The 18,915-nt window shown below is 41.8% G+C and overlaps 1 protein-coding gene across 1 annotated transcript in view; it reads right to left on the bottom strand.

Annotated features, from left to right (window-relative positions):
- Nucleotides 1-1,889: 1,889 nt before the first annotated feature.
- Nucleotides 1,890-18,915, bottom strand: part of USP12 (ubiquitin specific peptidase 12) — a 55,420-nt gene continuing 38,394 nt past the window's right edge. The window contains exons 4-9 of the mRNA XM_040266763.1: nt 14,397-14,623; nt 12,374-12,450; nt 12,171-12,254; nt 8,819-9,016; nt 6,213-6,291; nt 1,890-5,100 (exon numbers count right to left, since the gene is read on the bottom strand). Coding sequence (XP_040122697.1) covers nt 4,999-5,100; nt 6,213-6,291; nt 8,819-9,016; nt 12,171-12,254; nt 12,374-12,450; nt 14,397-14,623 — 767 coding nt within the window. The 3' untranslated portion in view covers nt 1,890-4,998. The remainder of the gene's footprint in view (nt 5,101-6,212; nt 6,292-8,818; nt 9,017-12,170; nt 12,255-12,373; nt 12,451-14,396; nt 14,624-18,915) is intronic.

Here is an 18,915-nt window from a genome sequence, read left to right as displayed (position 1 = left end):
CCTCATCCTCTGTCACCCACTTCTCCTGCCCTCATTCTTTCCCAGCGTCAGGGTCTTTTCCAATGAGTTGACTCTTCGAATAAGGTGGCCAACGTATTAGAGCTTCAGCTTCAGCCCTTCCAATGGTCCATATAGTCAAAGCTATGGTTCTTCCAGTAGTCATGTACGGATGTGAGAGCTGGACCATAAAGAAGACTGAGCACCAAAGAACTGATGCTTTTGAACTGTGGTGCTGGAGAATATTCTAGAGAGTCCTTTGGACAAGATCATCAAACCAGTCAATCCTAAAGGAAATCAACTCTGACCATTGCTTAATTTGACTTCTCAACAGTGCTCCCATCAGGTCCACTCCAGACTGGCGGTGACCTTACAGAAACATAATATAGAATTTCAAAGGAGTCCTATCACAGGCCCCAAACTGGATGATTAGAAACACCTGGGAGCCTTTGAGAATGCGCTTTCTCAACGCCAGTGAGTTGAGATTGTCCAGATTTGGAAATGACTTATCTGTAGAGCAGGACGATTTTCCTTGCTCTTGAAAGTTTTATTTAAAAACTTTGAGGAAATTTAAGAAAGGGACCCTTTATAAAGGTGGATTATAAGTGGTTTACTGTAAGCCTGGTGGCTCAAATGGTAAAGAATCGCCTGTGATGCAGGAGTCTGGGGTTCAATCCCTGGGTGGGGATGGCTACCCACTCGTCTTTTTGCCTGGGAAATCCCATGGACAGAGGAGCCTGCTAGGCTACAGTCCATGGGGTTGTAAAAAGAGTCGGACATGACTGACCAAACGCCTAATACTTTCCCTACTATTTCACTTTCATAGTAAGCGGCATATGACAAATAGTGTGAGCTTGCTTCTTCAGGAATCAGGTCCATAGTGGCTGCTTGAGAGAGAATTCCTTCTTAGGAATGCCTTCTTAGCACTGTAGAACCCTCTTTAGGAACCAAAGGGTTAAGAGCTTGGCAGTGAACTTATACCTAGTTGACACCTTCCAGCTGAGGGACTTTGGAGTCACTTAACCTTGGAGAGACCTAGTCTCCTTTTTTGTAAAGTGAGGATATCATGATCTCTGTGACAGTCTTCAAGCTACCTTTTTAAAAAATGTAAAATCCTGAGTACAGAGCCTATCACACACTCAACTCAAAAATGATGGGTTATTTTAGCAGACCTGGAGACTTTTAAAAATGGTTGATAGCTTATCATAAAGAACAGACCAATGAAGAAACGTGGAGAGGGTTTCAAATAGCTTACAACAAGCACCGGATGACAAGGTGGAAAAGGTGAGGGGCAGTCATGGCTTGTCAACAGTCTGTGAAACACTCTTGAATACAATGTCATTTACTCAAAGTTCAGTATGTTACAGATGTCTATCTCAGGTCCCCAGGTAGCTGGCTCCCCTGTTACTGTGTTTATCTCTGAGAACTCTCCTTCAGAGACTCCAATGAGAGTGCTGCCTGGCCAGGCTTCCCAAGAACCATGGGGATCAAGAAAACAGCAATTTTTAAGTCACTCTACAGAGGACCAGGCTTCTTCATGTGATCATTTTACAGGAGCAAGTAGGCCCGTGGAAGGGAGGACGGGGCGTTAGGAACAGTGACTGCGAAGGTATCTTGCCCTCTAAGATTCCATGAGGTGAAATTTAAATTTTTAAACTTGGGATCTGGGGAAAGACAATGCCACTAAATAAAGACAAATACATGCATGGTGCATGCTGAATAAACACAGGCACAGATGGAACACCGGTTTAGACTTGTGGGATGCATTCTGGGAAAATCTCTTTGGGCAACAGGAGTAGTCAACTTTTGAGGAAAAGCAGTAAGACAGCACCCACAGTGGATACTTCTAATTCGTACATGCATTTTAAGGAGGAAAAAAAAACACGAAACCCCACAGGCACAAATAGACCAACTTTAATAGATATTATTTTGTATTTATATAGCGCCTTCTTCAAGAACCTTAGATGCTTTACAGACACTGTATCTAATTAATCCCCACAACAACCCTGTGAGGTAGGTATTACTCCCATTTTACAAGATAGGGAGACTGAAGCACAGAGAGGTTAAGTGACTTGCCCAAGGTCACACAGTTAAATTCACTGAAGAGCCAGGACCTGAGCGCCTTAGCCTCCCGGCTCCCAGGTTAAATACCTCATGAGAGAAATCTTCAATGAAAAAGTAGCTTTAAAGAAAGTATCAAGAGTAGTATGTTATGGAAGTGAGGTCTTTTCTACTGCCATCAAGGAAAGGAAAAAACTCTACACGGATGGTCAGAGGCGACGAGACCCATATATTACACACACCCCCATCTCCCTTTGCCTAGAGTCTCAGGGCTCCTGTCTCCGGCCAGCTTCTAAAGGTACCACTGCCAAGGCAGAAGCCGTATGACTTAGAAGTGAGACTTAATTTAGAATACTTACTTTCAGTTACGATAATTCATAGACATTCTTCTTCCAATACACAAAATATGGGACAGTCATCCCAACAAACATGTACACAGTTAGACAGTAATCACCACCGTGTACAACTGAAACCTGCCCCTTTCAGTTGGCCAGCCAACACACCACCTCAGGTCGCTTTCTGGACACGCCACTTTCCTTCCTCTGTCTGCATTTCTCCCCCTAGCCCTAAACCCTCCGTGTTTTTAAAGCATACTGCATTTCTGAGAAGCTTCGAGACATTACACGCAGATGCAGGTGCACTTAGGAGGACAATGTAAATGGAGAACCATCATGCCATTGTCCTGCCCCCGACAGGTCGTCCTATTAAACAGGGTGTAGATGGGACAGTGTGCGACTACCGTGAACTCAAGAAAAATGTGAGAACTTGCTTTCATAGAAAATTTAACCTTGGCTTTTACTTTACTGTACTTTTTTTTTTAATGCAAAATGTAAAGTTTACAAACATAACACAGTATCCCAACGCTGTACCTTTATGCAAATGACTTCATCTATCTATCTTCTACATGCCGCAGCCCAATGCAAGTCAAAGCTGGTTCAGCTTCACGTTACTCGTTGTCTCTGGACTAAAAGCTGCAGACATTCAGCTTTAAATTGCAAGACGATTTGGCTGAAGCCCTCAAAGCAAAAAAAATGTATGCACCTCCAGAGCTCTGACCTTGCCCACATTCTTGGTTGTGATTCTCTGAGCCACCGTGGTAGATTGGGCAGGCCATGTAATTTGTACGAAACCATCCCAGCCAGGGGTAAGGCTTTAGAAACTGTTATCTCGAAAAGCAATCTGTCAGAAGACATCATCATTTTCTCCCGGCACATTTGTTTCAACAGCCCAATTAGCTAAGTGACCCTGTTAAAGATCTATTCGTGGAACGAATAGGTGAAGTCATTTCCTGAGCTAAAAGATACAGATAATAAATGTTAATAATAGCAGCAGACAAAAACATTCTTCTTTGTTGCTTTTTTTCGGATTCAACAGTATTAGTAAAATAAGTTTAGAAAATTACAGCAATTAAAAAAAAAAGATTACTGCCTTAAAAAGACTTGAATAAAGAACATCTAAGACCTGATTGCTATTATCTTGAATATATATTCAATTATTTTCTGCAAGTTACATTCTGCCACTGTCAGACAACTTACTGATGTATATAGGAAAGTGTCAACTGCAATGGTTTACATACATCTTACATCACGCATGTCACTTCTTGAAACTCCCAACAGAATGAAGTCTTTACAAACACAAAGTTAAATTTCTAAACACTCTTCCAGTAAGATCTGTAAAGGTGGAAGGGGGGGAAAAAGGACTTGCTTTCAAAGTACTCCTGGTTGACCTCATTAATGCACTCCTCACAGGGTCTGTCAGCTCCCCAGGAAGGCTGGGGTTGGGATGGTCACTTCTTTCCAGAATAAACAACTTCTGAAAATAAGGTAACTGCCGTGACATGAGTTTTCCAAAAGCGGCCTCAGCCTGAAACAGAGTCCTGAAGAACCCTCAAGACTAGCACACCACTACCGCACCAGGATTTCTTCCATCATTCCACAACAATAGGGAATTTTTTGATTACTTTTTAAAATTTTACTGAAATTAAAGCTGAATAAAACTTACAACTAGGAACAAATATTTAGAGCCAGAGATATCAGTTCCTCCTGGAAAAAGAATAATTTACCTTCTCTCACTGCAATTTTTCTTAGGGTAACTTATGATTTAAAATAGTTTAAAAATTCACCTTAAAAACAGAAACAAACGAAAGGATTCATTAAACTGACAAAAACTAATAAAAATATGCTCAAATTTACCGACAGAATCATGGGCACTTCATACAATACTTAGACTCTACCAGTTTTAAGTAAAATAAATAAGGAAAAAAATTATAATTACAAAGCCAGTCTTTCCCCTTGGGGAAACAAAAAGCCACTTTTGACCAATTGTTCCCTAGATATACATATACTGTATATGATTATAAGCTTCTCCAGAGAAGCAAACGTTATTTGCCTTCCTGACACTGGATTCTAGTATCTGTTAAGTCTCTTTACATCAGGAAGGCGACTGCAAGTGTTGGGCCCAAAAAGCATTTCTGGTTTACGCTCGAAAAGACTACCCAGTGTTCTCTCTCTGCGTGTCCAACCCAGGCGCGCGCGTGTGCGGCGTGTTCAGCATCACCTCCTGCCATCGTCAGTATAACCTCGCACAGACTCCCGTTCTCTCTGCTGCACCCCCAAGGAGCTCAATCACTACTGGTGCAATGAAGGAAGAGAAAATGCATGTCGGTTACTGGAAGGCTGTTTCCACAAGAGGAGCTGGTATCTCTGATTCCACTGCCTTGTGCAGAGCTGCACGGACAGCATGATACCTGAGCGAATCAATCAACTACCAGGATAGGAAGAGCGTGTTAACCCACAGCCTTTGCTTTATTGTGTGCAAAGTGTGCTGCTGCCCCCCTGAGCTCCCTGCAGTTCTCTTTTCTTGGAAAAAATCGGTGCTTGATCCTTTCCCAAATAACCAGAGAAGAAATGAGGCAGAAAGTCTCTCTTCATCGCAGCTCCCTCAGTCCCGGGACTGATAGAAAAGGATGTAGCCAGACTCAGAGTTCTTCGAGATATCTGATGTTAACCCGTAGAATTCTTCAATAGCTTGTGCATCTATTTTCTGCGAGGGAAAAAAACAAACGTCAGTAGAAAAATGAGCTCTTTGGACTCCTGGAATCCAGTAAAAGCTTCAGCCTTTCTTAGGATAATGTCTTTCATTTCTCAACAGCTCTGCACAATCAGAATGGCTTGGATGATGCCCAGTATTGGTGAGAATGTGGAACAAATGAAACCCTCATTCACAGCTGGGACTGCAAAACGGCACCAGACACAGACAAAATGCTTTCATCATCTTCTAAGCCTGAACATACCCTGTGACCTAGGTACAGGCCGAACTATAAGAAACAACTGATTGTCAACCATCTGGGATCTATGAACACGGCAAATTTCATAAGGTCCAATCTAATATATACTCAAGAAAAAAAAAATGAGTGCATATGATCAGTGAGAGATTTGTACGAGGGTAACCAAGGCAGTTTTATTTTAGTAGTCATTAATGGACCAAAAAAGCCAAGTTTCTAACATGGTATATTTGTATAATGAAAACTTAGATAGCAATTTAAAAAAAGAACTACTACTGCAAATAACAAGAACGAACTGCATAAATACGAATGAGTGAAAAAAGACGCCGAAGAAGTCATACTGGACGAGTCCACTTGTATTCAAACAGAGACAAAATTAACCCCAGGAAGATAATCAAATTAGAAATAGTGGGTTCCAGGGGATGGGGGATGCGAGAGGAAAGCTGTAGGTACTGAAGGGGAGAATAAGAGAGCTTGTTGGGGTGTTGAAATACACTATTTCTTGATCTAGATGGCAGTTATGTGTGTGCACTCGTGTGTGTGTTCACATGTAACAATTTAAACTGTTGCTTAAAATCTGCATACTTAACTGTATCTTATAGCTCAATAAATTATTTTCTTAATAGCGTAAGTTCTTTTTCTTTTCTTAACTAGCTCTGTGGTTGAAAGATCTCACTTGTTTTATTCTAAACATTTTCAAGGATAGCTGACTATTTCAGCAGCACTGGAACTGGACATTTGGGAGTGAGAAGCAGGAATTCGATTACAACCTGAAGACCTGTCATATACAATGAGAAGCTGGAAGGAAAAAGTCACAAGCAAGATACACACATAACTTTGAAGGAAAACAAGAAATCAGGAAACTACTTACTTCTACAATGTCGTCATCAAACAACAACCAAAAATCATGACTCTTAACTATTGCAATATAATGGCCTCGATTGGGACCACTAAAACAAAGAGAAATAAAAGTTAACTTTATACAAAGTTTATTAGTATACTCTTCTATGTTCTAAATTCCATGTTCTGTAAAGGAGAAAAACTGAAACAGATAAAAATGTTCCTTACCTATTCTTTCCCACCAAGAGATCAAGCTACATTGATCTGAACTGTCATTTGATTTTAAAATAATTTGTACTCTACTTTGAGAGATATAACCAGTATTCTATTTATATAAAGCTATACTATTAAAATTCTTTGTTGCCTTTTAAAATTATTATTTTTTAAGTAATGTTCAAATTTGATTCTGCAGGAGACTTAAATAAAATTTCTAGCATTTTTGTGGGGCAGGAGAGGCCAGAACACACTGAATTATAACTATTGAACAATGTACATAGAATTATTTCTGAGTCTTAACCCTTGGCAATAGTTTTTCTTGAGGAAAAATTCCACATGATGCTTGAAAAAGATATTGAAACCTTGGATCTGCAATCAAGCTCCAACTTCATAAACTTCTCTAAACAAATAACTTATTTTTAGTATTATTAGTGCTAGTTTTAAGTATGTAATTCTTAGCAACATGTAATTATTATAATTGCCTCTGCATTTCATTTTAAATAAATCTGGGATACAGAAATCTAGAAAAAATGTAAAAATAAAGGTGGGGTTTGTTTCTTTGGGGGGCCATGCTGTGTGGCTTGTGGGATCTTCATTCCCCAACCAGAGACTGAACTCGTGTCCCCTGCAGTGGAAGCGTAGAGTCCCAACCACCAGACCACCAGCAAATTCCCTAAAAGAAATTCTTTTTAAAGAACATATCAAATATATTTTTTAACTGCTCCCAGTTACTTAAGTATGACTCACTAGAAAAGCTTATGTCATTTTTAATTAAATTACAATTCTACCACAATTATTATATTATAGGCCTTGAAAAAATTTTCAACACAAATTATCCTTTATGGCTCTGAATACTATTTTAAAAGCAGCAACCTCAGATCTGAGAATAAGCTGCCTCCTAATTTCTTCAGATCTTTGATCCCGTAGTTAAAATGAGTATCTTGTTGACAGAAAGATATGACGAGAGTACTTTTTCCCTGCAGAAGAAAACATCTTAAACTTAAAAAAAAAACCTTAATGCTAACATAAACCTCCAGTCTGATCATTACAGTAGGGTTCTGTAAGTTATCTGATACTATTTTCCTCTGTTCAGATGTCCTTACGTACTTTAGAAAACAGAATGCTCCAAAAATGGAAAAGCGAGATTACTGCTGAGGATAAATGACAGGAAATGGGCTGACGCAGACCATGGAGGTTAAGGACCGTGACAGACGTGGACCCCCCTCCCAGCTATCTTGACCATGTTCTGAGCAGGAAGGTGGGAGGGAGGGACAGCTAATGTTCTCGTTCTCTGGGATACAATACGCTGTTGGTACAAGTTTCCAAACACCAGGGGAAATGGAGGAGTGTCCTGTTTTAAAATTATTACCAGAAGGGAATTTCTTGGTGGTCCAGTGGTTAGGACTTGCACTTCTACTGGCTAGGCCCTGGTTCAATCCCTGGTGAGGGAACTAAGATCCCACAAGCTGTATGGTACAGCCAAAGTGTGTGTGTGTGCATGTGTGTGTGTGTGTGTGTGTGTGTGTGCGCATGTGTGTATATATATATAAAATAAAATTAATAAGGAAATTGTAAACAGTCAATGATGACTGTATGTTCTAAACATAAATGTTGATTTTGCAATGTTCTTGTGGTCTGAGAAACTTTTTGAGCTATTTTATAAATTAAGGTCTATAGATGAGATAGTATACTAAATTAGCTAATAGGAAACATACACACAGCCTTGTAAAATCAGAAAACTTATCTTTGAAGGTTATCTCCAAAGCCTTCTAAAAGTATTTTTCATTATTATTCATATGATGAACATATCCAACTAGTCTCAGATTTATTTTGTAAAAATAAAGAATTTATTTTATAAAATCTCTTTAAGCAGCATCTTTTTTCTTTTTTTTAACCAACAACCAAGAAAAACAAACAAAAAAAACTAACAGGACTTAAAAGTTCTCAGAGTAATATTTAGATGGTGGTGGTGGTGGTTTAGCCACTAAGTTGTGTCTGACTCTTTGCAACCCCATGGACTGTAGCCCACCAGGCTCCTCTGTCCGTGAGATTCTCCAGGCAAGAATACTGGAGTGGGTTGCCATCCCCTTCCCCAGGGGATCTTCCCAACCCAGGAATTGAACCTGAGAGTCCTGCACTGCAGGCAGATTCTTTACCAACTGAGCTACGAGGGAAGCTCCTATTTAGATAATAAGAACAAATATCAGATCCAAGCAATAACACACTATTTTAACAGAGAAAAGCTTTAAGGAGCAGATGATAAAATGGATCTGAAATATTCATTCTGAAAGAAACTCATCTCGGTCCTAGAGCACCGGGGGTACGGGATCTCTGGCAGGCCCACGTCTGAGTGGCTCTGGGGTGTCCGGTGTGCACTGCCCACCCCCCAAGTCTCCCGCCTGCACGGCCCATGCCCATTACCTTCCACAGTGAACCACGACGGCCACGAGGTCGTACATTCTGTCAGGATTGGTCGCATCGCCTGAAGTGTTAAACAGACGAAGTTCTAAAGGAAAAACCACCCGGTAAGAAAGTTTTGTGTATCGATGAAGTTGATCCATATACTTAAATCTTTTCAGATGCAGAGCTAGAATCATGGGCAGCTTTTTCACTTTCATCCTGTCAGGATAAACATGAAGACAGAATCTCGTAACAGACATTCACCATGTCCTTATAAGAACTATCAAACTGCAGGATTCAATTAACCGTTGACAGTTTTATTAGCCCAGCACTGCCCACTTCCGCATTATCTCTACCTGTGCCTTTTTTAAGCTTTTATTTTGTGTTGAGGTAGAACTGATTCATAATGCTGTGATGGTCTGAGGTGAACAGCGATCTCCTGTGACTCTTACATCAGCAGAGCAACATTCTGACGGTCTTAAGATGGCCCCCTGTCCCTCATCATCTCCAAACCACATAATGTGACGTGGAACTCCGTGTGGCTCCCAGACAGAGGTGTAGCCCTTTAAGAACTCTGTACTCCTGAAATAGAGGTCCCTCATGACAAGGCAGACTGCAGGCGATGCCTGTGTCTGGTAGAGGAAAAACCAGTTCCTAAGAGCTGCTGTGAGCAAAGACTGAAATCCATTCGTTCTACTCATCTATATAAGTCAGGAACAGACTGGGAACAGGAGAGGGAGGGAGAGAGAGAAAGAGCAATGAAGACCAGCCACTCAGGGCATTTCACAGACAGGATACAGCTCCTTACTAACAGCTCTGACTGCGCGGATCCCACAAAGGCAATAAAATAACCTGGAAACACAGGAATGAGGTTTCTACCTGTGAAGTCCAGGCCTCCTCATCCTCAACAATCCTGAAGAGCCCCTCCACGCCATCTCCGCTCCCCCATGTCACCGCACGGCAGCCTCTTCCTAACAGAACTCACCACCAACGCTTTCCCTTCCGACAGAAACAGCTGTTCTCCTTGGTCCTCCACCAGCACTTTACAGACTCACTCTGTCTCGGTACAGTTTGCTACACTACAAAATACAGAGATTGTGGTCTCTCTCTCTGCCTAGGGTCTGGACTCTGGGCAGACAAAAACCATCTCTTTCATCATATTTCTCCACCACCCAGTAATATGCCTGGCACACAGCAGGTACTCGACAAACAGTGCAGGACTGAATTCTATATGAGTTCAGTGAAGCAAAACACTTTTCATGTTAAAAAAAAAAAAATTTACTAAGCCACTGCCTCTAATAAAGTGAAAAAAAATTTTTTATAGCCTTATTCGAAACCTGCATTCCACAGATCTTGAGTGTGGAGGAGCAGCAGATTATCGCAGAAATATTTACTAACCTGGCCAGTGGAAAACATTAATGAAAATAAATGTAAAAACCCAACCTTTCCTGGAAAACCAGCCAGCCACAGGAACCAAAAGTCTTTATGCCCTTTTCCTCAATAATTCCATTTCTAGAAATTAAATATATAACCTCAAATACAATATCCCTGAGCCCTCACTGAGACTGAGAAACAGGGATATTTATAATCTCAAAATACCTCCACACAAAATGCATATGAGTTACAACTAGGGAGAAAGCACAGCTTAACGCTGGGAGATAGCACCTCAGTCAAGTGACCAGGGAGAATGAGAGCAGTCACAGGACGTACAGAGCAGACCCCAGACCATCCTGGGAAAGGCTGGCTGCGGGGCTGACCCTCAGCTGGCATCTGGGAACTTGACCTGGGGGCACTCCTGCTCTTCCCTAGCTGGTGAGCGGGTCTCGATGTGCCTGAACTTATTGTGCAGGTCACATGGTTTATGCTGAGCACTTGCTTCCCTTCCAGGAGCCTGGAGTTTTGGTACATGCCTAATGGCTTGGCGGGTGAAGACTCCCCCTGCGATGCATTAGACTTAAGAGACTCAGCTTTGATCCCTGGGTCAGGAAGATCCCCTGGAGGAGGAATAGCAGCCCACTCCAGTATTCTTGCCTGAAGAACCCCAAAGAGGAGCCTGGTGGACTGTGGTCCATGGGACTGTAAAGAGTCGGACACTATGTGACTGAGTGTGTATGCACACGCAGGCAGGGAGTGCCTAGGTGGCGTGCCCCCAGTAAATCTCGGGCACCACACTGAGTCTGTGATGAGCTTCTCTGGGAAACAATGCTGTCACATTCGATGCTGGAGAAACAAGTGTATCCATGTGCTCCACAGGGACAGGACACTTGGAAGCTGGCTTGGCTTCCCCTTTGCTGATCGGACCTGTCACTGTTCCCTGTGACAAACCTTAGCTGTGAGCAGGACTACAGACGCTGAATCCTATGAGTCCTTCTAGAGAAGCATCAAATCCAGGAGTGGTCATGGGGGCCCCGACACATGACACACATCAAAATCGTGCACCATTTAAAAAGAACACAGCCTCACCTCTGTGTGATTCCTGCCCAGAATACACAATCTGAACCTCATCTCATGAAAACATGAGATGGACTCAAAGAAGGACATTCTGTAAAATAACTAACCTGTAATTTTTCAGTGTCAAGAGAGTGAAAGTCAAGCAAACACTGATAAGGAACTGCTCCCGATGTAAAAAGATGAGAGAGACACGAATGGTAAATGCAACATGTGCCTCTGGACTGGACCCTTTTTTCCTATAAAGGACATTACTGGGACATCTGGTGATGCTAAAGTAAGGTCTACGACAACAGTAACACGTCAGTGCTTCTCTCCTGACGTGGCCGGACATGGTACAGGGGAAACGTCCTTGCTGGCAGGACACCGCTACTGAAGCCTCAGAACTGTGGGACATCACAGCAGGGACCCACTCTCAAATGGTTCAGGGTGAAAAAGCGTTCTGGGTATACTGTTCACAAGACTTTGAGGCTGCCTCAAAATAAAAAGTGAAATAATCAGGGTGGTGATGAGTCCATTTTCTGATACCAGAGTACGGTCTTCATGGTGACACACTGAGAGAAGGCGTGAATCCTATGGAGGAACAGTGGAGATTGGAGTGGGCGTGAGGAAAGCACTGTTCCCCTCTTCTTTCCTCTCCACGAGAAAGCTTACACAACGAGGAAAGCTTCAAAGCAGAATCCTCTCACTGTATTGGTTTATGGTGATTAAACACTCACCAAGTGTGGATAGTCAAGGCAGCCCGGAGTTGAGCACTGTTTGCCTGGTAACTACCTAATGTGTTTGTCTAGTAATTACCTAATGAGTCTTAACGGTTGGTGATAAAATGAAGGATGATTACTCAATGCAAACTGCCAGAGATCACTTCTGGTTAGAACATCCATGGCCAAAGAATCACTATGAATTTCAGAAAACACTAAATTACCGTTTGTGTGCTTCCTGTTTGCTGCGACATTCTTCACAGTAATATTTGTATTCACTGCATAGAGTTTCTGTGTTGCTAAAACCCCTGTGTAAAATTCAAAATAAATTAGTTTTGCCTATACCAGAAAATGATGTATTCATTTAAAGATATTCTAAAAACCAAAGATAATCATTAACTGTCAAAATAAATAATTCCACGCTTACCTTAAGCAGTGAGTAATAGATGTGTTTTGTTCCACATCAACAGAAAGGTCTAAAAAATCTTCATCTTTGCTGCTTATCTGTAAAAATAAGAGAATTAATTACCTTTGATTTCTTTAGATATCAGTAAATTACTGCTCCAAAATGACAGAATTAAATGCAGGTTATTATCAGTATTATTAAATATATAAAGAACCTTTTCCCCAAAGTTGAAAAGAAACTACTTGAGTCATACAAGTTTACAAAAGGAAGCTGAATCAATACCCTTTATTATATTTAGAGGAAAATACCAAAGTGCACCTACGGCTGCTCTCCTTACTGGCAAAGGCTGGTGTGATGTGAAATCCCATCACTTCCCCGAATCCTGGTATTGGGTGGGGGTGGTTTAGTCACTCAGTCGTGGCCACTCTTTCAACCCCATGGACTGTAGCCCGCCAGGCTCCCGTGTCCATGGTGTAAAGCATAAAACAAACTATGCCATATACAGTAATTCTTAAAAGAACACAGGACAAGGCTGAATGAGAATGGCTGGTAAAGGACATGATCTCTATACTGTTTAATTATTTAAGAAAAAAACTACCATTTAAGAAAAAATATTAGTCCAACATGCCAAACTGAGCCTTCACTTATGACCTTCTTTCATTCATCCTCCAAATTTAACCATGTTCTGTTTGACTTATGAATAAATCATCTATAATGACCTAAAGTTACTCCTTATTCAGTGAGCTGGAGTAAGACACATCACTCATGCTGGCTGCCTCCCTCGACGGGATGCAACAGGAGGGACACCAGACTTGGTCCCCGGGACCCTCCACTGCCACACGCCTCTACATGCACAGATGGGCTGCAATGACTTTTTCGATGCAACACAAAAAGCATTTAAAGAATATCAAAAGCATTTCCATGAAGGAAGAAAAAACAAACAAACGGGACTTTATTAAAATTTAAAATTTAAACATTAAAAACTTCTGATCTGCCAAAGGCACGATTGAGAGAATGTGAAGATGAGCCACAAGCTGGGAGAAATCCTTGCAAATGACACATCTGACAAAGTACTCCTAAAACTCAACAACTAGAAAACAAACAACCTCATTTGAAAAATGGGCCAAAGACTAGTACTGATACCTCACCAAAGAAGACATATAGATGGCAAACGGGTGCATGAAACAATATTCCACATTATACACCATCAGAGAAATGCAAATAAAATGCATTTGATTTAAATACAACACTACACATCTATTAAAACAGCCAAAATCCAAAACACAGACAGCAGCACGTGCTGACCAGGACGCGGAGCAGCAGGAACTCTCCCTCATTGCTGGTGGGAAAGTGAATGTAGTTCGTTCCAAAACTAAACGTACTCTTCCTACCATACGATCTAGCCACTGCGCCCCGGCCACTAACTGAGGCACTGAAAACTTATATCCACACAAAATCCTGCACGTGCGTGTTCAGAGCAGCTTTATTCATAATTACCAAAACAAGCAACCGACATGTCCTTCAGTAGGAGAATGGATAAACTCTGGTACATCCAGACAATAAAATGTAATTCAGCAATAAAAAGAAACGAGCTATCAAGCTGTGACAAGGCAGGCGGGAACCTTAAATACCCACTGCTGAGTGAAAGAGGCCAATCTGAAAAGGCCACGTGCTCTACGACTCCAATCATGTGGCATCCGGAACGGGCAAATTATGGAGGCAGTAAATGACCAGTGGCCGCTAGGGGTTGGGGGAGGGGGAGGCACAAATACACGGGCCACAGAAGGTCGTCAGAGCAGCAAGACTACTCTGTACGACACTGCAGTCACAACACAGCCCTCCTGTTCAACAAGAAGTCTGGAAACAGTTCACGCCGCAGGGAGTGTTTCTCTGCCAGCTCAGGGTTCGGTCAACAAGCAGACCGCCGAGAGGCTCGTCAGTCACAGGCCCCACAACTCTCAAGCTCACTCTCATACTCATCCTCAAAGAACTTTTAACACAACGGGTTAGATGCGTTCTGTATGACATTTTATGAGACACTTACGGTTTCACACGTAAGACACCTGGTTTCATTAGTCAATGTTCCCTGGAAGATCTCATGAACCCACGTTGGGTCTGGTGTGCTGTTATTTTCACTGTCAATGTTACCATTAGGCAGACGACCATTTTGTTTCTCCTGCTTTCTCTCTTCTTGTAAAATATCAGCAATGGTATTTAGTAGGTAATTTAGGAATTCGTGGGCATCTTGCTGCATGTAGTTGTCAAAGAGCTCTAAAAATAAGAATGCATAGAGAATTATTTCAGAATGAGTAACTTCATTAAAAAAACTAAATTAAAAAAAGAATATCTAGTATTCTATCAGAATTACAGAAAATGTTTGGGACTGTTAGTAATGAACAAGAAACACGTTTCTTTCACATATACAAATTATGACTCAAATTTGAGGAAAATAAAGTTATGATGAATAAAAATCTTCTAAAAAATACTAATTGATCAAAAAAGAGAAAACCTATCCTCATACATAATGTATTGAGGTGGTAAGAAACAACTGCTTTTTATCAGTTCACTTAATCTATTGTCCCATAAATACTACAAAAAGGCAAAATGGTTGTCTGAGGAGGTCTTACAAATAGCTGTGAAAACAAGAGAAGTGAAAGGCAAAGGAGAAAAGGAAAGATATACCCATTTGAATGCAGAGTTCCAAAGAATAGCAAGGAGAGATAAGAAACCCTTCCTCAGTGATCAATGCAAAGAAATAGAGGAAAATAATAGAATGGGAAAGACTAGAGATCTCTTCAAGAATATTAGAGATACCAAGGGAACATTTCATGCAAAGATGGGCTCAATAAAGGACAGAAATGGTAGGGACCTAACAGAAGCAGAAGATATTAAGAAGAGGTGGCAAGAATACACAGAAGAACTATACAAAAAAGATCTTCATGACCCAGATAATCACAATGGTATGATCACTCACCTACAGCCAGACATCCTGGAGTGTGAAGTCAAGTGGGTCTTAGGAAGCATCACTACGAACAAAGCTAGTGGAGGTGATGGAATTCCAGTTGAGCTATTTCAAATCCTAAAAGATGATGCTGTGAAAGTGCTGGACTCAATATGCCAGCAAATTTGGAAAACTCAGCAGTGGCCGCAGGACTGGAAAAGGTCAGTTTCCATTCCAATCCCAAAGAAAGGCAATGCCAAAGAATGCTCAAACTACCACACAATTGCACTCATCTCACACGCTAGTAAAGTAATGCTCAAAATTCTCCAAACCAGGCTTCAGCAATACATGAACCATGAACTTCCAGATGTTCAAGCTAGATTTAGAAAAGGCAGAGGAACCAAAGGTCAAATGGCCAATATCCGCTGGATCATGGAAAAAGCAAGAGAGTTCCAGAAAAACATTGATTTCTGCTTTACTGACTATGCCAAAGCCTTTGACTGTGTGGATCACAATAAACTGTGGAAAATTCTGAAAGAGATGGGAATACCAGACCACCTGACCTGCCTCCTAAAGAATCTATATGCAGGTGAGGAAGCAACAGTTAGAACTGGACATGGAACAACAGACTGGTTTCAAATTGGGAAAGGAGTATGTCAAGGCTGTATACTGTCACCCTGCTTATTTAACTTATATGCAGAGTACATCCTGAGAAATGCTGGGCTGGAAGAAGTACTATTTAACTTATATGCAGAGTACATCCTGAGAAATGCTGGGCTGGAAGAAGTACAAGCTGGAATCAAGATTGCCGGGAGAAATATCAATAACCTCAAATATGCAGATGACACCACCCTTATGGCAGAAAATGAAGAAGATCTAAAGAGGCTCTTGATGAAAGTGAAAGAGGAGAGTGAAAAAGTTGGCTTAAAACTCAACATTCAGAAAACTGAGATCATGGCATCCGGTCCCATCACTTCATGGCAAATAGATGGGGAAACAATGGGAACATTTGACAGACTTTATTTTTAGGGGCTCCAAAATCACTGCAGATGGTGACTGCAGCCATGAAATTAGAAGATGCTTAGTCCTCGGAAGAAAAGATATGATCAACCTAGACAGCATATTAAAACGCAGAGACATTACTTTGCCAACAAAGGTCCATCTAGTCAAGGCTATGGTTTTTCCAGTAGTTATATATGGATGTGAGAGTCGGACTATAAAGAAAGCTGAATGCTGAGGAATCGATGCTCTTGAACTATGGTGCTGGAGAAGACTCTTGAGAGTCCCCTGGACTGTGAGGAGATCAAACCAGTCCATCCTAAAGGAAATCAGTCCTGAATATTCATTGGAAGGACTGATGCTGAAGCTGAAACTCCAATACTTTGGCCACCTGATGTGAAGAGCTGACTCACTGGAAAAGACTCTGATGCTGGGAAAGACTGAAGGGAGGAGGAGAAGGGGACGACAGAGGACAAAATGGTTGGATGGTGTCAACAACTCAATGGACATGAGTTTGAGCAAGCTCCAGGAGTTGGTGATGGACAGGGAAGCCTGCTGTGCTGCACTCCATGGGGTCACAAAGCGACTGAACTGAACTGATAAATACTACAACAGGGCAAGTTTTAAAGCAGGACGTGGACAACCTTGTGGCAGTGCCAGGGCAAATGTATACGAATCACAGAGGAAGCCCTGAACATGATAAATCGCAGGCCACACAGCCCCGTGTACATTCTCTGACAGTCAGGTGAGGCCTGGAACCTGCACTTCCCTGAGCTCCTCCAGGTGATTCTGCTGTGTAGTCAGGTTTAGGGAACAAAGGCAACATGGAAAATATATTTAATCCAGAGAAATCTCTAAGGGCCCTTCCAAAGATCTGTAACTCCGTGGAACGTCCCCATAGCTACTCAAATGAGTCACTGTCATGGAAACACTAAGCACTTGGCCTGTGCTCGCATCATGTACCCTGAGCCTGGAGAGGAAGCCCTTCCAGGGCACGGCCTCATGCCACCTTCCTAACAGCCCCGTGACACCACCATTAGCAGTATTTCACAAGCGAGGAAACAGAAGAGAGCGGTAAAGACACTGCCAGGAATCGGCAGGACCAGGACTCAAGGCAGGCCATCCAGCCCCACCCAGGGGACTCGGGCAGCCAGGCCACCTGGCCACACAGGCGTCTGCACCCAGCCAACAAGACGCACTCAGACCACCACCCAGTCAGGAAGTTTCACCTCCAGAGCTTATATAAGTTCAGGAAGTTTATGGTTTACATTTTCAAAATGATAGAATAGAAACCGATTAGAAAATCGAGGGAAAGCCTCCCTAAGACACAAGGAATTTAAAAATTACATTTTAGAAGAGCTGCAGATATGACCACATAAGACTAAGTTCTATGTATTAGAAATCATTTAAAAAGTTTAAGATGGTGAAACCTGAAAGGCATCAACATCTTCAACATAAGAAGAATTTATACATAAGACAAAGTCAGCAAAAGACTTGAAATCAACAACTTGTAGAAACAAAATTTTAAAGGTTAAATAAAATACATGAAAAAACACTCAACCCCATGGTAAACCAAAGAGGTCATTTGGCATTTCCTGAATGAATGAATGAATGAACAGACCACAGGCACTGAAACAGTGAAGGGGACGCAAGAAGAATGAACTTGGCCCCCAACAGCAACATGAATGATGCACATTGCTGCAAGCCAGCTGTTCTGACTTCAGGCCACCTTAGGAGAGGCGACCCTCTGCACAGGGGAAAACCCACGTAAAACCACAGTCGGTCCCTTGTATGTGAGGATCCTCCGTACCTGGTCCTGCGTCTGTGGATGTGAGCCGCCAGAGACGACGCAGGGCTCTCATATTGACTACTGAAAAAGTCCTTGTATATGTGGACCCACGTAATAGAAACCCATGCTGTCCAAAGGTCCACTGTACATGAGCTCTCTACCAGGACAAAATTTTTTAAGTGTCCCACCAACACAGACAAAAAAAAAAAAAAACCTTTCCGAGAAGACCTGAATCAGTCTCATTCTAACAGAGTTGTACTTGGCTTTCTCACAAAGAGCAGATACTCGACACATCTGGAATTTAAGACAGTAAGTAGGTTTAGCTTGAATCAGGGAAATATTTTAAAAAGTGCTTTTGTGAGCAGTTAATCTATTTGTATATGGAGAAAATGAACAAAACTTTTAACATGGTTATCAGATTAAAAAACAGTAACCTATAATCATATTATTCCAGCACCTTCATATGTTTTAGGAAATTCAGTATGACCCATTCTTCTCTGGATTCATGTGACAATGAGCAGTATCAACTGAGTTAAGGGCAGGGCTAGCCATTAATAACCAACCTTAGAAACTTCTCAAATCATATTTCTATGGGCATCATTATATTCGACAGATAACAAATGAAACTAAAAATAACACCCAATTTTCTTTCTACAGTGACTGAAATGCCTATATCCAAACAAACAAGCAAAAAGAATTCCACATTTTCTCAAGTCCATTCGACCTTCCCGAGGCGGCTCACCACCCTGGACAGACGCTGGGCTCAGACGTCAGGGAGGACACGGGCCTGACAGGTCACCTTAACATCCCTGAGTGCCAGTGACATTAAGGCAA

The sequence above is a fragment of the Oryx dammah genome, unplaced genomic scaffold (assembly GCF_014754425.2).
Source record: "Oryx dammah isolate SB20612 unplaced genomic scaffold, SCBI_Odam_1.1 HiC_scaffold_24, whole genome shotgun sequence".
Classification (NCBI taxonomy): domain Eukaryota; kingdom Metazoa; phylum Chordata; class Mammalia; order Artiodactyla; family Bovidae; genus Oryx; species Oryx dammah.
Note: the sequence above shows the minus strand (reverse complement) of the source record. Positions and strands in the feature narration are given on the sequence as shown.